General features: G+C 37.1%; 1 protein-coding gene and 1 long non-coding RNA gene across 6 annotated transcripts in view; one reads left to right on the top strand and one right to left on the bottom strand.

Annotated features, from left to right (window-relative positions):
• COL24A1 (collagen type XXIV alpha 1 chain) overlaps window positions 1–19,024 on the top strand; it is a 423,812-nt gene that overhangs the window by 311,815 nt on the left and 92,973 nt on the right. Inside the window, exons 38-39 of the mRNA XM_024119550.3 lie at window positions 16,396–16,449; window positions 18,096–18,203. Coding sequence (XP_023975318.1) covers window positions 16,396–16,449; window positions 18,096–18,203 — 162 coding nt within the window. The remainder of the gene's footprint in view (window positions 1–16,395; window positions 16,450–18,095; window positions 18,204–19,024) is intronic.
• Window positions 1–19,024, bottom strand: part of LOC112063831 (uncharacterized) — a 193,665-nt gene that overhangs the window by 32,662 nt on the left and 141,979 nt on the right. For 3 of the 5 annotated variants that reach the window (XR_008617215.1, XR_002891206.2, XR_002891203.2), the window contains 2 exons: window positions 16,629–16,703; window positions 14,949–16,537 (listed from right to left, as the gene is read on the bottom strand). The exons of 1 other annotated variant lie outside the window; for it this stretch is intronic. This is a non-coding gene — a long non-coding RNA (uncharacterized lncRNA). Of the gene's footprint in view, window positions 1–14,948; window positions 16,538–16,628; window positions 16,704–19,024 lie in introns of those variants that run through there. One more of the 5 variants, XR_002891205.2, reaches the window with a different exon arrangement.

The raw sequence follows: 19,024 nt of genomic DNA on the forward strand, positions 1-19,024 counted from the left end.
TATCATGCCACTCCCTTCTGGCTTGTAGAGTTTCTGCTGAGAAATCAGCTGTTAACCTTATGGGAGTTCCCTTGTATGTTATTTGTCGTTTTTCCCTTGCTGCTTTCAATAATTTTTCTTTGTCTTTAATTTTTGCCAATTTGATTACTGTGCGTCTCGGCATGTTTCTCCTTGGGTTTATCCTGTATGGGATTCTCTGCGCTTCCTGGACTTGGGTGGCTATTTCCTTTCCCATGTTAGGGAAGTTTTCGACTATAATCTCTTCAAATATTTTCTCAGGTCCTTTCTCTCTCTCTTCTCCTTCTGGAACCCCTATAATGCAAATGTTGTTGCATTTAATTTTGTCCCAGAGGTCTCTTAGGCTATCTTAATTTCTTTTCATTCTTTTTCTTTATTCTGTTCTGCAGCAGTGAATTCCACCATTCTGTCTTCCAGGTCACTTATCCATTCTTCTGCCTCAGTTATTCTGCTATTGATTCCTTCTAGTGTATTTTTCAGCTCAGTTATTGTGTTGTTCATCTTTGTTTGTTTGTTCTTTAATTCTTCTAGATCTTTGTTAAACATTTCTTGCATCTTCTCGATCTTTGCCTCCATTCTTTTTCCAAGGTCCTGGGTCATCTTCACTGTCATTATTCTGAATTCTTCTGGAAGGTTGCCTATCTCCACTTCATTTAGTTGTTTTTCTGGGGTTTTATCTTGTTCCTTCATCTGGTACATAGCCCTCTGCCTTTTCATCTTGTCTATCTTTCTGTGAATATGGTTTTTGTTTCACAGGCTGCAGGATTGTAGTTCTTCTTGCTTCTGCTGTCTGCCTTCTGGTGGATCAAGCTATCTAAGTGGCTTGTGCAAGTTTCCTGATGTGGGGGACTGGTGGTGGGTGGAGCTGGCTGTTGCTCTGGTGGTCAGAGCTCAGTAAAACTTTTATCCGCTTGTCTGCTGATGGGTGGGGCTTGGTCCCCTCCCTGTTGGTTGGCCTGAGGCAACCCAACACTGCAGCCTACCCAGGCTCTTTGGTGGGGCTAATGATGGACTCTGGGAGGGCTCACGCCAAAGAGTACTTCCTAGAGCTTCTGCTACCAGTGTCCTTGTCCTCATGGTGAGCCACAGACGCCCCCCACCTCTGCAGGAGACCCTCCAACACTAGCAGGTAGGTCTGGTTCAGTCTCTGTGGGGGGTCACTGCTCCTTCCCCTGGGTCCTGACGAGCACACTACTTTGTTTGTGCCCTCCAAGAGTGGAGTCTGTTCCCCCCAGTCCTGCTGAAGTACTGCAGTCAAATCCCCCTAGCCTTCAAAGTCTGATTCTCTAGGAATTCCTCCTCCCTTTGCCGGACCCCCAGATTCGGAAGCCTGATGTGGGGCTCAGAACCTTCACTCCTGTGGGTGGACTTCTGTGGTATAAATGTTCTCCAGTTTGTGAGTCACATGCACAGAAGTTATGGGGTTTGATTTTATTGTGATTGTGCCCCTCCTACCATCTCATTGTGGCTTCCCCTTGTCTTTGGATGTGGGGTATCTTTTTTGGTGAGTTCCAGTGTCTTCCTGTCGATGATTGTTCAGCAGCTGATTGTGATTCTGGTGTTCTCACAAGAGGGAGTGAGAACACGTCCTTCTACTCCACCATCTTGAACCAATCCCGTTATGGTTATTTTTAATAAACTTGTGTTTTAACTTTTTACTAGAATTGTAAGTGATTTATGTACCACCATTACAATATTAGAGAATCTGGCTTTGAATATATATTTACTTTTAGTGGGGAGTTTCACACATTTATATGTTTTTACAATGTTATATTGTTATATTTCAGCTTCAAAAATGCCCTTTAGCATTTTTTGTAAGGCAGATTTAGTGGTGATGAACCCTTCAGCTTTTGTTTGTTTGGGAAAGTCTTTATCATGCCTTTATTCCTGAAGGACAGCTTTTCTGGGTATAGTGTTCTTGGTTAACACGTTCTTTTTTTTTTCTTTCCATATTTTGAAGATGTTATTCCATTCTCTCCTGGTCTGCAAAATTTCTGCTGAGAAACCTACTTATAGTATTATTTAGGCTCCTTTATGTAATGAGTCACGTTTCTCTTACTACTTTTAAAATTATCTCTTTGTTTTGACAATATAGTTACAGTCATCCCTCAGTATCCATAGGGGATTGGTTGCTGGACCCCCACAGGTACCAAAATCTGCACATGCTTAAGTCCCTTACATAAAATGGCATAGTATTTGCATATAACCTACATACATTCTCCCATATACTTTAAATCACCTCTAGATTACTTACAATCTTAATACAATGTAAATGCTATGTAAATAGTTTTAAATACAGTATAAATGCTATGTAAACCAGTGTCAGTTTGTGGCAAATTCATGTTTTGTTTTCGAACTTTCTGGAATGTTTTTTGTAACATTTTTGATCCACAGTTGTTTGACTCTGCAGTCGTGGAACCCGCAGATACTGAGGGCTGACTATAATGTGTCTCCAAGTGACTTTTTCTGGGTTTAACCTGTTTGGGATTTTTGAGCCTCAAAAATCTGGACGTCTATTTCTCTCCCCAAGTTTGGGACATTTTCAGCCATTATATCTTTAAGTAGTCTTTCTGCTCTTTTCTCTTTTTATTCTCCCAGTATTCACACAATATTGTTTTATTTCACATAGTCCCTTAAGTATCATAGTCTTTTCTTCATTCTTTTTCATCCTTTTTTCTTTTTGTTCCTTGGGATAATTTCAAATGACTTATCTTTGAGTTCACTGATTCTTCTGCCTCGTCAAGTCTGCTGTTGAAACTCTATTGAGTTCTTCAGTTCAATCTTTATCTCTAGGATTTTTGTTTTGTTTATTCACATGGTTTCTATTTCTTTGTTGAACTTCTCGTTTTTGTTCATGCATTGTTTTTCTAATTTCATTTAGTTATCTGTGTGTTCTTGAAGTTCACTGAACTTCTTTAAGAGGATTATTCTGAATTCTTTGTTAGGCAGTTCATAGATTTCCATTTCTTTAGTGTCAGTTATTGAAGCTTTATTAGTTTCTTTTGGTCTTGTCATGTTTACCTGATTCTTTATGCTCATAGTATCTTTGCATTGGTATTTACGCATTTGAGTATGTGGTCTCCTCTTCCAGACTTTACAGGTTTGTTTTGGCAGGGAAAGACCTTTACCAGTCTGCTTTGCTTAGCAGGAACTGGACGGATCAGCTTGTAGCGTTTGTGGGCGGACACAGCTTGCTATTGAGGTCTCCAGTTTGGTAAGGTTCCTACCCATGTTCTGAGGCAAGGGAAGAGTTGCCACTGGCTGGTCTCTGCTGTTGGGTTGGCCAGCTGGCTAGGCTCCACATTGTAGTGGGATCACTAACTAGGCACCCTGGTTGGGTAGGGGTGCTGGCTGGACTTCACAGTCAGATGGGGCCATTAGCTCGGTTCTGTAGTTACCTCTGGTAGGATATGGTCTCAGGCTGTGTTCCCTGGAAGGACAGTAGCACTTGTTGGATTCTGCAGTTGGGCAAGGCCTCATGTTGTACTCTCTAACTGGATGTGGCCCTGGCAGGACTCCATGTTCTGGTGGGGCCACTGACATTGTTTCACAGTTGAATGGAGTTATAGACTGTGCCCCAAGTTGGGCAGAGTTGCACGCTATGCTTTGTGATCAATTTGGGTACTGGATGTGCTCCTTTGTTGGATGAGGTCACTTGCCAGGCTGTCTGGTCAAGTGGGGCCTCCAGCTGCATCTCACAGATAATGCTCCATGATAAGATGGGGTTACCTTGCCTGGGCGAGGTTACAGGCTGTGTTTAGTAATTGAACAAGGCCGTAGGTGAAACTCTGCTGCTAGGTAGGGCTGTTAGCTGGGCCCCATATCTGGGAAGTACCTTAGACTGGGCTCCAAGCCTGCACAGCATCACTGTTCAGATTCCCTGGTCATGACGGGCCAGAGGCTATGCTCAACAGTTGGACAGGGCTGCTGGCTTGGCTCTCTGCCTGAACAAGGCTGTAGTATGGACTCCACAGCTGCCTAAGTTCTCTGGCCAGTCTTTCTGGTCGAGCAGGATGGGAGTCTATGCTTAGCTGTTGAGCAGGGTTGCAGATTTACTCCGCTGCCCAGGCAGGGCCATATGACAGGCTCAAGAGCATGTATGACCACTTTTCTGGGGACACAAGTCATGCAGAACTGCCAACCAAGCTCCCTAGCTAGACAGAGCCACCAGCTAAGGTCTGCAGATCCCTGGCTAGGATCTCTGCTCAGGTGCTACTACAAGCAGGAATGCAGTCCACTAACATTCGAGTGCTGGTTGCTATAAGCCATGCCCCCTTTCCCCACCTCTATCTGATCCCCAGTGGTCAAGCCCCCAGGTTCCCCAAATGATCCTCATGAAGACCTGACTGGGCAACCCTGGAAGCATCCTGCAACAGTAGGGGAGGTGAATATTCACTTTGGGTTCTCCTTTTCCCACAGAGAAACTGTAGGCCAAGGGGATCACTCTGTGTGGTGCTGTGCCTGGGGGAAAGACAGTGCAATCCAAATGAAACCTCTGCTCTTACCCTTCTAATGTTCTTCTCAGTCTCTGTGGTTCAAGGACATGCTTCAGCCTCACCCTCAGGTTCTAAGCCATACTTCTAGAGATTTGGGCTTATCTTTTGCCTTTCTAAGGTTCATGATAGTTTTCATTATTTTAGAGGACTCATCAGGACTGGACCCACAGAGAAGCCAAGTAGCAAGTGCCAAGAAAGTGCAGTTATCTTCCTGAGAATTTTTATCAAATTCATTTTTATATAAGAAAGTTATTAACAATTATTAATGTTTTAGCATGGAATTTTTTTTTTTTTTTTTTTTTTTTTTGTACGCAGGCGTCTCACCGTTGGGGCCTCTCCCTTTGCGGAGCACAGGCTCCGGACGCACAGGCTCAGTGGCCATGGCTCACGGGCCCAGCCGCTTCACGGCATGTGGGATCCTCCCAGACCAGGGCACGAACCCGTGTTCCCTGCATCGGCAGGCGGACTCTCAACCACTGCCCCACCAGGGAAGCCCCAGCATGGATTTATTTTTCAGTCAACTAGCCTAGTTTCCTAAGAGAACGCTAAAGTTGATGGGGGAAGGGGGCGGGGACACAGAACTAAAAAAAAAAGAGAGGCCGAACCATGCCATAGGACAACACAGGCAGAAATTCCAGAGAGGGATGACACAGCATGACAAATGGTGATGGGCAGAGCAGAGATGAAAAAGGGGATCAAAACAAAACATGGAAAAATGATAAACACAGATTTCATCTGCTTCATAATTTTTCCCAGGAATAATCCTCTTGTACACATCATTGGTGCCTTTTTTAGTAACAACACATGTGTGTTTCTTTTTTATTCTTTTTGTTGTTTCCTTGGAATTTTAAATGCCTTTTAGCTCATAAACTCAATAAAAATACCACAGCATATTTTTTCAAAAGAATTTTCTGATCCAAGGAACTGTTGCTTAATCAGACAGCCTGATGTTGGATTTATTTTTGCACTTCAGAAAAATTCTTCCTTAGGCAATGTCACAAAGATGCTACCTTAAAAATTCTTTATAAAATAAACAAGAAAGAGAGTGAGAGAAAGAAATTTTAAAAATTATTTTCAAGTAAAGAGATGTTCTTCTTTCTAAAAAATTGGAAAATGATATCTGGTTTGAAAAATAAGGCAAGAGAAACGTCAGTAACAAATTCCCAAATCCAAGATGTAGATTCTTTGAACATAGGAAAATATTTTGTATTTTATGCTTGAATTCTGCTCTAAAATATTCAGTTGTCTAAATTCATAACTCTATATGAGGAAAATAGTTTGGAAGTTTCTCAGAAGAAACATCTGCCTGACTTATGGTCCTTCATTCATTTCTAAAAAAGTCTATTGTTCTGGTATCTAAGACCTAAACAGAGGTGAAGCTATGCACTCCAAAACTGAGTATATATAAATGAAATTATCTCGTTTTATTCCTTTACGACAAAACTTGATTGGATTTATTGAAGTGTTAGTTTTCCCATCTGTCTAGGGTGGTATGATATTAGGTAGAGGTGAATATCTTAAGAGAAGCTGAAATAAAATATTGCACGCTTTTCTAAGAGGCTTTTTCGATAGACTCTTAAAAATGAAGTCAGAAAGATGAGAGGAATGAATATCAACAGTTAGAAAAGAATGAAGTGTACCTGACTCTTTTTTCTAAGACAGTTTCCTTGGTAGCACTGAAAAATAATCACTTTGGAAATTTGAGGGCAGTGGCGTTAAGGAGTAAAGGATTATCTAAATCCTTATCTTCTGAATCATTCATATGACTCTGGTGTTAAACTTGTTTGTTCTGAACTGCTGTGTTGCAAAGCAGCACAAAATAGAAATAACCCTGCACTGACCACTGTGCAAGAATTGTTGAAACCCCTGCTCTGCCACTAAAGAGCTGTACATTGTTGCGTGAGTCATTCTTTGGTTTCTTGGTTTACACATTACACATAATAAAGGGGTAGGAACTATGCAGAACACCCCAAGAAGACTGTGCCAGGGAAGATGCTGAACTGGTAGGACTTTGCTCCTTCTTTTCCTGCTTGAATCAGAAAAGATCCTTGCATGTCTGTTTAACATAGTAGCTTCTATATAGGCTTTTTTGAGACAAAAAGCTTATACAACCTTAAAAAAGCATTAGCTTGGATGTTTCTAAATTTATGTTAGCCTTACAAACTGTGACTCTCTAAAATGTATTTGTCCATTCACTAATTCAGTGAAGTTTTTGAGTTCTTTCACTGAGAGAACTCTGCCAAGAACTCTGCTAAGCCTTGGGGACACCACGGGGAACGAGAGGAGCAAGGTTCCTCAGCTCAGGTTTGATAATATCATGGAGATAACTGACATTAGACAAGATCATTGCAGGTTGTGATAAATGCAATGATGAAAGTAAACAGGCTGATGATAAAGAAAAACTGGTTAAGGGAAGGGGGAAGCCAACTGGTTATGGATAGAGAAACTATTTACACTAGGGCAGTGAGGAACGTCTTCTCTAGATAGGGGAGGATTGAGTTGAGACCTGAGGAGTGAAAAGGAACCAGTCATGCAAAGAACTTTGGGAGATCCTTCAGGGTAGATAGAATAGCAAGGGCCAAGATGTGGAGATGAGCATGATCTAGGTATTTTTGGAAAAGTTAAAGGAAGCTATTATAGCATAGTGAATAGTGAAAAGTTGTTTGGATGAGCTTGAGGAAATAGGTAGAAAGCAGATCATGAAGGACCTTTTAAACCATGGTAAAAATTTGGGTTTTATTTAAAGTGTAGTAAGAAGCCACTGAAAGGTTTCAAGCAGAAGAAAAACATTGTCTCTGATGGGAGCACTCTCTATAACTTCCAAATTTTGTTTAACAGTGTCTAGTGTTATTGGCTATCACAAGGGATAAAATAAATTCCAGGAAAAAGAAATAGATAAAATAAATTTGAATTACCAAAGCATGTGATGTACCAAGACAATTAAGTGAGGGAAAGAATGGTCTTTTCAACAAATGATGCTTGAACTACTGGATATCCGCACACAAAATAATTAAGTTGGATCCTCCCTTATATTATACACAGAAATTAACTCAAACTGGGTCACAGACCTAAATGTAAAAGCTAAAACTATAAATGTCTTGGAAGACACCATAGGAGTAAAATCTTCATGACCTTGGGTTATGCTAAGCCTTCTTAGATAACACCAGAATTACAAGTAACAAAAGGAAAAATCGATAAATTGTACTCCATTAAAATTAAAAGTTTTATGCGTCAAAGAACACCATCAAGAAAGTGAAAAGACTCCCATTGAATGGGAGAAAATATTATTTGCAAATTGTATACAATAAGGTACTGGTATCCAAAATACATAAAGAACTCTTATAACTCAATAATAAAAAGACAACCCAATTGAAAAATGAAGTCTTTAAACAGATATTTCGCCAAAGAAAATATACAGTTGGCAAATAAGCACATGAAAAGTTGCTCAACATCATTAGCTGTTAGGAAAATGCAAATAAAGCTACAATGAGATACCGCTTCACATCCACTAGGGTGGTTACAATAAGGAAAAGAAAACAGAAAATAACAGTTGATGAGAATGTAAAGAAACTGGAATCCTTATACATCATTGGTGGGGTGTAAAATTGTGCAGCCATATTGTATATCAGTTTGGTAGTCTCTCAAAATGTTAAAAACAGAGTTACCATTTGACCCATCAATTCTTGGTATATACCCCCAAGAGAGTTGAAAACGGGATTCAAACAAAAACATTTACATGAATGTTCATAGCAGCATTATTTATGATAGCCAAAAAGTAGAAACAACACAAATGGTCATCAATTAACAAATGTCTATCAGTTAATGTAGTATGTTCGCACAATGGAATATTATTTGGAATAAAAAGAAGTAATATACTGATCCATGCCACAACATTGATGAACCTTGAAAACATTATGCCTAGCAGCCAGTCATGAGAGACCACATATTATATGAAATGTCCCAAATAGGCAAATCTCTAGAGACAGATAGTGAATTAGTGGTTGCCTAGGGCTGGGGAGGTTGGGAGGAAACTGGTAGTGACTGCTAGTGGGTACAGGGTTTCTTTTTGGGATGATGGAAATTCATTCTAAAATTGATTGTGGTGATGGTTGCACAACTCTGTGAATATACTAAAAACCATTAACCTGTACACTTTAAATGGATTTATAATGTGGTATGTGAATTATATCTCAATAAAATTGTTTTAAAAATATATGTGATGTGTTACTTCTGAGACAATACAGCTACTCTCAACAAAGTTTAAAATAATCAGTAGGGAATCCCAAATCCTTCCTCTGTGTTATAAGTAGACTGAACATCAAGCCATCTATTCTCTGTCAACGTGACCTTTATTTAAAAGCATTCTTATTTCTTTAATCATTGAAGAAATCTGTTAAAACATACACATTGTAGAAACTGCTGCTTTTTTTTTCCAGTCTCTTCTGCAAGCCTCTAATTACACAAATAGGTTGCAGTGCATCTTGTTAAACTTTTAAAACCCAACATTTTGGAGCAAAATATTACTTACACATTTCAGAACAAGCACGAAAATAAACCAGCCTAATATCAATGGAGGTTTACCACCACCACTCCCCAAAAGAAAAACAAACTATCTTTAAAGAGGAAAAAAGTGAACAGAAGAACCAGGGGAGATCTTTCTGATTATAATGACAGAAGAAAATGCAGCTTAGAGCACAGGCAACCCCTTTTCTCACACATAATGAGCTCTTCAAATATGTGTGAAAGTTTACTGTGCAAAAGGTTCCTAGTAGATCCATATGTTCTATTTCCTAGAAGCTAAAAAGTAGTGTAAAAATCTGCCACTACCCTTTGCCTTTTATTCACAAACTTTGGTTTTACTTCCAACAGATAGTAAATGTTCTTTAAGGTGTTATATATTTACAAATAAATACCTAGCAGACATGTTACTGTCTGATTAAGGCTAGATATTTTCTACTTTGGGCATGCATTCTATCACTCACTTATTAAATATTAAGCATCAATTATATGCTGGACACAGTTCTGGGCACTAATATTACAACAATGAACTAAATAGACAAGGTCTCTACTGTCATGCAACATGTAGTGTGGAAAGGCAGTGTGAGCAAGAATAATAATTTCTGATAGTGATAAGTGCTATGAAGAAAATAAAACATAGTAATGGGATAAAGAATGTCCTGATAAAGGGGCTACTTTAATTAAGATGGCCACAGAAGGATTACATGAGGTTACATTGAGCCAGATGCCTAAGGATAAGAAGAAGCCAGTCATGTTAATTTCTGAAAAAAAGCTTTCTAGGCAGAGGAAACATCTAATGCAAATGCCCCAAGGTAGAAAGGGCATTTATTAAATGCCCTATTTTTTAAAAAAAGGTGGGGGGGTGGTCAAGTAGCTAGAGTATAGTAAATAACTGGGAAACACAATGTCAGAGAAATAGGAGGGAGGCAGATCACGTAGGGGATTATAGACCATGATAAGAGGTTTGAAGATTACTCTACTTGCAATGGACAGCCATCTGGAAGGTTTAATACAGGGAGAGATGCTTGATTAACATTGTTGGTGATCATTTGTGTTGTTTCGAAGAAATGGAATGTAAGGGTAAAAGTAGACCAAACCACTTAGAAGTCTGTGGCAGTTGTGTAGAAGAAAGAATGGTAGGGTGGTTTGGAATGCAGGGGAGCAATAGAGATAGTAAATAATGATCAGATTCAAGACATCTTGGAGATAGAGTTGACTGGATTTGCTCATGGTTTAGATGTTGAGAAAGAGGGAAAATATAATAAAGAATAAATCCTGGTTTTTAGGCGGAGCAACAGAGTGGTTGATCATACCATTAAGTGTGTAATAGGGTTACAAGTTGGTACTTATACATTTGCAAATATGTAATTTCTTTATTTCAGGTTCATCTGGTTTTCCTCACAAGCCCTAACTTACTGATTAGTGAGGAGTGGTTGGGGAATTGGGGGAGACAGAGAGAAAATTTTTATATCCAATTCAACTGAAAGCTTAATCTGTTCCTGTAATTTAGTCGTCTCTTTAGGTAGTGCTCACACTCTTATGATGCTTAGTCTCTCAGATGTACCCATCTTCCACCTCCCTCTTTTACTCCTTTCTAATATTGAGTCTGTGTTTGCTGTGGTGACAAAGACGAGGAGGCCTTAGATCTAGAGGCAGGTATTATTCATACTGATTGGGACGTGATAATGTCCCTTGTCAGTTTGCTTACTGCCCACCCTCGTGGCCTTTGATGAGGATGTCTCTAAGCTGATAATTTTCATTTCTTTTTGGGGGGTGTTCCCTTGCTTAAATAGCCTGTCAGCATCTGCTAATCATTAGATCCCTCTGGGGTCTGCTGTGATTTTCATTCAGCTCTAGCCCAGGTAGTCTGCTCTTCAGCCCTTACTACAGAGCCACATCTTCCTAGAGTAATGGCCACCGATACATACATGCGAGCTCCCCAGGTGTTTCTTAGTTCCCTTCTACATCATATAGGAATCAAGGAGTAGCTCAGGAAAATATAACAATATGGTCTTCCTCATTTTGACTTTGCTGAGCAACCACATTGATATAGCCATAAACCATGTGATAGCTAGAGAAAAGATACCTTTTCTGAATCCTGAATGAGTAGTAGGGAACAAGGGTCTCTTTCTGCCAAAACTCAGAATGAGGGAAATCTGAACACCAGTGTCTCTCTCTCCCTCTTTGCCTTCCCAGATTCTCCTGGGGGCAAAGGAAAAGTCTTAAGCTTTCTCTTTACTTCCCCTATGTCATATCCTCATCCTTCTACCATCTAGTAAAAGCCTTAGAGTACTACTGTGATAAATGGAAAGTGTGTCTTCTCTACAGTTTAAGACGGCCTTGTGTGCTGGGTGCCCCAGGCTCAGCTTGTGAAATGGTAAAGTTAGAAACAAAGAAAATAGAAACATCATCTCTTAATATATTCAACCCCTGTACATATGAATCCCTTGGGCTAAATAGGATAAAGTCCATGTAATCAAAAAGGCAAAATAGAAAAGTATTTTAATAATTTTCAAAATATTGCCCTATTAACAAAGGAGATGGGAAGAACTGAGAAGCAGTTTAGGGGTTCAAGGAGGGAATTCCAAGAGTTCAGTTTGGGACACACAAAGTTTAAGATGCCCATTAGAAATTCAAGAAGAGATGTTGAAGGTAGATCAGAAAGTCAGTGGTGGTGCAGTCAGGACAGGTGATATAATTTTAGGAAACATTAGAATATAGATGGTCTTTAAAGCCACAGGGACAGGATGAGATCACCTAAAAAGAGAAGAGGGCACTCCAACATTAAATGGTTGGGCAGAGAAGGAGCCAGCATATAAGGAGATATAAGTAAGGGAAAATCGGGGAAGTGTGCTGTCATAAAAACAAAGGTTTAAAAAAGTTTCAAGAATGAAAAAGAAGTTTCTGATAAAATGAGTTGGATAACCAGCCACTGGAGATGGCTATATGGAAGTCAGCTGGTGACCTGAAAAAGAGCAATTTCAGAGGTGTGGTAAGAACAAAAGCCCAAATGAAGAGAGAATGAGAGTAAGGAAATAGTGACAATGAGCATAAACAAGTCTTTCAGAAGTTTTGCTGTGAAGGGGGAGCAGAAAATGTTGCTAGAAAAGTACATGAGAAATTGAATGAGAGAATGGAAAAGATGAAGGTAGGAAGGAAGGGAGGGACATGAGATAAAGGAAGGATTTTTTTAATGAGTAATATTTAGCATATTTGAATACTATTGGAAATGATCCAGTCAAGAGAGAAAAATTGATAATGCAAGTGAAAGGGGGATGTTTTCAGAAGAGAGAGCCTTGAATAAGTGAGAGGACATGGGCTTCTTATACATGTAAGTGAGGAGCTGGCCTCAGGCAGGAAACAGACACTTCTTTTGTAAGAGAAGAGAAGCAGAATATGTGGGTGCATAAATAGGTGTATTGGTAAGTTGGGTGTTGGGAAGAGGAGATGGCTCTTGTTTAACTGCTATCTCTCAGATATGAAGCAAGGTTATTAACTTGAAAATGAGGAGGGAATGGAGGTTTGAAGATAGAGATGAATGTGTAAGTCATCTTTCAGAATAATAACAAATGTCTCAATTATACGCATTTGTGAAACTTACTTATGCTTGTCAGTTATGTCAGAGCTGTTATTTTTGCATTATCCACAAATTTTTCTTAAGATTTAAATATATAATGTTTAAATATTAAATATATGATATTTAAATATATAACTTACAGTGATGCCTAAACTGAATTGTTGGTTGGCAGGTAGCATTGCCATGCCATGGTTTTCAGCTGATACCTGAGTATTTGAATTCAGTACCATTTTGGAGTACTGACAGGATAAAGGGATTTATGAATTCCCTGTTAGTATTGCAACAAAGGCCTAACATTTTTTTTAATTGTAAAATTAAGTCGCATATTTACAAATTGAAGAAAAAATATTATCTCAATAGATGAAACAAAAAGCATTTAGTAAAATTTAACTTCCATACGTTGACTATGATACTTAATGGTGAAACTTAAAAGAAATGAGCAAAGGTCACTACTATTTACCATTTCTATTCCACATTTACTCAGAGTCCCAGCCAGTACCATAAAATGAGAGAAGTAATCCACAGACAGATTATTAGAATTCATGAGAGTTTAGCAAGATGCTATATATAAAATTAATATACCAAAAAAAAATTCCATTCTTTTCTACCAGCAAGAAACAGAAAACTTTTAAAAATACAATTTTAAAATAAAATCCAATACAATCAGCAAAAATTAAGTACCTAGGAATAAATCTAACAAAAGATTTGTAAAATTTTATTGAAAAAAAAAGTGTGTACTAGTTTATTAACAAAGACCTAAATAAATGGAGAGATATTTCATGGATCGGAAAACTCAATATCAAAAAAATTTAACTCTCCCTTATAAATTCAGTACAGTTTCAGTCACAGTCTCTACAGGATTTTTTTATATAACTGGATTGATGAAAAGTGGTTTTAAAATGTGTGTGGAAGATCAAAGTTCCAATATCAAGACAGTTTTCAAGAACAGGTTGCTGATGTTGGTGGGGAGTGGTATGTGAAAGGGAGAATTTGCCCTACCTGATATCGTAACTTATTGTTGAAGCTAGTCATTTAGTCAGTGTCATTCATTCACAGACAGACAAATAGACCAACGGAAATAGAATGTAGACTCAGATCTAAGTATATTTTGAAACTTAAAGTTTAATAAATTGATTATGCATTGCAGATTTATAAAGAAAGGATGAAATATTCAGTAAATGGTACTGGTACAATTGGTTATCCAAATGGAAAAAAACAAATCTCTCCTTCACATCAATGTACAAACACACAAAAGAATGAAATCCCAATTAGATTAAAGACCTAATTATAAAAATCAAAATTTTAAATTGGAGAACATTTTATGACCTCATGGAGGAAGGGGAAGCAGTAAGGATCTCTTAAACACTAAAGAAATAAAACAAGAAGAAAATATTGATGAATTTGACTACATTAAAACTGCAAATTTGTGTTAGTCAAAAGTTATAGTGGACAAAGTGAGAAAATAAGCTCCAGGCTGGGAAAAGAGATTTGTGATATACAGAATGAATGAAATACAAGTATCAGGACATTAAGGACAGCCCGGTAGAATACTGGACAGAAGATAGGAACTAGAGATTCACATAAAGATGTTGAATTACTGTATGAATAGATATTCATTCCTCCATAGTAATCAGGGACATGTGAATTGAAATCCCAAATAATACATCATTTTGCTCCCTTGAGACAGACAAATTTTAAGTCTGATAGTACCAAGCATTATGGAAGATTTGGAGTAATTGGAACTATTAAACGTTGCTTTGGGGATATAAATTGGCAAAAGCTCTCTGGAGAACAAGTTGGCAAAATCTTGTATACTGAAAGGTGCATATATCCTACAAGCCAGCAATTCAACTCCAGGGTATATACCCTCACCCAAAAATCTCTTGACGTGGGCACATAGTGATATGCACAAGAGTGTTTATCGCAGCATTATCTGCAACAGAAAAAAAAAAAAAACTACCCAAAATTCTTCACTAGGAAAATGGTTGAATAAGTTGTGGTTTGATAACAAAATGTAATCCTGTAGGAGTGAAAACAGTGTAAGTAAAGTAGAGACACTGAATAATTTCAAAAACAAAATGTTGTGTTCAGAAAATTTCAAAAGAATATATAAAGTATGATACTGCGTATTGAAAGTTTGAAAAGATGCAAAATAACCATATAATATTTGGGAATATATACAAATGGAGTGAAAGTATAAAGAAATGCATGTGATGATAAACAAATTGAGGACAATTGTTGCACCTGAGTGAGGGGGGAAGGTGATGTGTCTGCTAACATAAGTGTATATATGGGACTTCAGGTGTGTGTGTGTGTGTGTGTGTGTGTGTGTGTGTGTGTGTAGCTTCTGTTTCTTAAAGTGGGTGGTAGGTACATGGGTGCTCATTAAACGTTTTAATATCTTCTATATATATTTATATATATTTAAATATTACATAACGCACTTTGAAAAGGCAACAGAAATTAGTGAGAATTGACATTTATTGAGCTCTTCAGTATAAGTCTATTCCTTTCTAAGCTTTGAATGCATTATCTCATTCAATCTTAGTAACCCTTTGAAGAAGTATTAATATATCCCTGCTATATAACAGGAAACTGAGGACTTTAGAAGTCAAATAGTCTACTTATGGTCATATAGCCATTAGGTGACAGAGCCAGAACATGAAACTACAGCTGTCTGACTTAAATGCTCATATCGTTAACATCTATGAATGTTAATCAGCCTCTCTTAAAAAGTCCACGTTAACCACAAAGAAGTCTCATGTTAGTGCAACTATCATTTCAACCTCTGGATTCAGCTAGAACTACAGCAGTAGAACTTAACCACTTTGGCCTCTAAATTGAGCGGACTTTCTGAGGCTAGAAGAACATTTGCTCAGGAGCACAGGGCATGACTCATTTCCTTAGGTATCTGTTTATTCGTTCAACAAATATTTATCAAGAGCCTCCGTAGCACAGTGGTAAACCACAATTTATTTCTTGTCTGCATCATTTTTGCAGTTTGCCAAGCTTTGGGACACAAATTTGAAATTTCCATTTTCATTTCCAACTAATGCAAGGAATGCTATGATTAATTATTAGCTATTTTAGAACTTGCAGTCTGGCTTACTATGGATCTCATTTAAGCCTAACCATTGTTGACCTGCAAATTCACATGACATTTAAAATATTTTAACCACTTCTTACTTTAATAAAGTGTTTATTGAAAACTTTTAGTCTACTTTTGTCTAAACAAAATACATATTGAAGTGAAAATATTGTTTTAAACAGTTTGATATGACTATCTCTTTTCTCTCCATGTATTTCCCCTCTCTCCTTTTTCCACAGATCAAATAATATTTGCTTAATCTTACACTTCATTGAGATTTTAAGATTCTCCTTGACAGTATATTAGATATATGTTATAGTACTATACATTCAACAAGATGTTGAACCCATACTAGCTCATAGAACTGCTGAAATGGATGCATTTGGGTTAACTTTAATTACATTCTCGCTAATTCAATGGGTGTACTGAAACCAAGTTGTTTTCCCTCTGTAGTTAAGAACAGTTTAATTTGGTCTATCTTGGCCAGTTTGTTTATGTGAACTTTACTCATTAGTAACAGCTGGGCTTCTAAATCATCATGACCTCTTTTTAAATAATTATACAAACATAATATTGTTAAGAAGTAACCCTTGTTTTTACTTAGTGTTCAATTCAGTGATTATGTGATATAACTATTTAAACATTCTTTCTAGTCCTATCTTTAACAATGTATTTCCTTTTTCATACTTGATATTCAGGGACCTGAAGGAACTGTGGGACTGCCAGGACAAAGAGGTCATCCAGGGAAGAAGGTAATATTTTTTTACGTCTTTTTATGCTGGTTTTCTTTCTTCTGACGTGCCCAGAGCTCCATAGCATACTGTGGTGTTTTTATTTGCACTGGAGAGAAAATAATAAAGAATGATAAATTTGGCTTAAAAGGCACATTTGTATAAATTAATATTTAATTCCACTTAGGAGTACTTATTACCTTATTATTATCTGAAGTCAAATTTTCTACTTTGTAGTTTCTGAAAAGATCTTTGCCTTTTCTTCTCCTGTTTACCTTAGTAGACCATGGACAGGAAAAGAGAGAAAAGAAAAATACTATACCATTTGTGCTATTTAGTAACATTAGTAAAATATTTAGGGGAGAGAAATATTAGAATTGTTTCTGGGTTTGTTTTAATTGTACTTTTCCAAATTGAAAAGGTTAATGATTGATTTTATCTTTCCTATACATTAACTAAGAAACACAAAACAATATGTTTTATTTGCTTCCTTTATATTTTACTAAGAAAATGTGATGTGTTTGTAAAATTTAGCACAATATAATGAATAATTCATCCTTGGATAGAGTCAATAATTTGTTCAAGTATTGGTGAGACATAAAAATGATTTTCACATTGTACTACAACAGTTTTGAATATATTTACTATAATTAACTACAAATTACACCATATTCTAGTTCCCAAAATCGGATCTGTCATTTCTGTGAATATGCACCTAGTCCATCTTTTTCATAATTTGGGGGCAGTATAAGATAATAAAAGATAAAAGTGAATGAGGTAAATTTTAGTTGCCATTCTTACCCATGAAAATAAGCCCAATATTGAAGTGTCTTTTCATCAAACATAATGTTATGTCTAAATGATTGTACAAGTAGGACAGTGCAGGTCCTTACAACAGCCTGTGTCTTTGGGAAAGCCTGTGAATTATTATGAATAGCCAAAAATTTCCTGACTGTGATCACTGTTTAATTTTTCTTTGTATCTACTTGATTATCAATAATAGAACAGGTTGGTTCCAACATGCAGAAAATGAATTATAACATTTAATGTTTAAAAGCTGCTGTACTTTGGTATTAGAGAATGATTAGTTAGCCTATTGGAAAGCAGAAGGTAACTAGTTTTCAGAAGGATGTAAAATCATACAAAAACATTACAGATTTTTAAACACAAACTCCAACCAAGTAAGTGATGATACTGAGTATACAGAACTGCACACTAGAGCCTTTTTGCATTAGACAGATCTTTGGGGCATTGAAATTCTCTGTAGAAACAGGTTTCTCATAGGGCCTGTGTTTTCTCATGTCAGGAATAAATACATGCATGCATGCATTCGTACATAAATGCATTACAAATTTCAAAATAATAAACTTGGTTATTTGTAACTCAACATGAGCACCATATCTTCTCTGCTTGTTTGGCCAAAATTTTTAATATTCTTTTTTCCAAAATTACTTTTAATTATATCTTTAAGGTAACCTAGGTAGCGATGGTATGTTATTATTGTCAGTGCTGGTCTGTAGTACTATTAAGTTAAAGCAAAGTTACTATTTATAGAATTTTGCTTACGGAATATCCTCTGGAGCCATTCAGGTATATGATATAGTTAATTAATCTGAGTATAAGTTTGTTTTTTTCTTACTTTTCTCTCTTACTAATGGCATCCACAGGGTGATAAAGGACAAATGGGGCCCACAGGAGAAATTGGAAGCAGAGGTGCTCCTGGACAAATTGGGGAAAGTGGTCCTAAAGGTGCCAGAGGAACTAGAGGTGCTGTGGTCAGTATTTGATTTGTCTCCAGAACTGAGTCCACTGTGGATGGAAAAGAAATGTATCCATGTCCTAAAGGCTCTGTCCCTTGATTAATTTTACAGAGAAAGCAATAGTTCCTTTGAAAATAATCTACCTCCATGGGATGTGGAGAATTGTAAGCATTCCACAGTACTTAAATGGCTTAGTGGTTTCTGGACATGAAAGAGGAAAGGGGGAAAAATATCTCAAAATGGAAATAAAATATGAAATAATGTTTTAAAAAATCAGATTATAACTCCTAAGTAGGAAAGTTTATATGCCTTGTACTTGAAATCAGGATTTAATATCTGTATAAAATTATGCTGTCATGGTTGACAAATTACTTTGAAAATTACTTGAAAATGGGTTTTCTTTATATGCTTGGACTCCACATGCTTATCTGGAGATTATTTTTCTAACCAGCTGTGATAAGTCTCTAAAACATCTACTAATTTTTAATCTTTCATATGAATTTTACATGATGTTAGAAACAAGGTAGCATGATGCTTTTGAACCTGTAATAGCAAAATTATATTGCTAATATATTTGGACCTGTTCAGAAAGTCACAGCAGAAGAGTTGAAAAATATTTAAGAGATTATCCAATTTAGTCTTTTGACTATTTCATAAACTTATTTACAAAATGCATATGTATTCACTAGTCTCCATTTAAATGTCACAAGTGACGTTTCACCAAGGCCTTCTGGAGAGCATTGCATAATCCATCTGTTGTCTGAGGAACATTTCCCTCAGGCTCATTTTAAGTGTTCCATTCCTTACTGCCATCTTACTATTCCAGGTCATTCTTA

Source organism: Physeter macrocephalus, chromosome 4, assembly GCF_002837175.3.
Source record: "Physeter macrocephalus isolate SW-GA chromosome 4, ASM283717v5, whole genome shotgun sequence".
NCBI classification, from domain to species: domain Eukaryota; kingdom Metazoa; phylum Chordata; class Mammalia; order Artiodactyla; family Physeteridae; genus Physeter; species Physeter macrocephalus.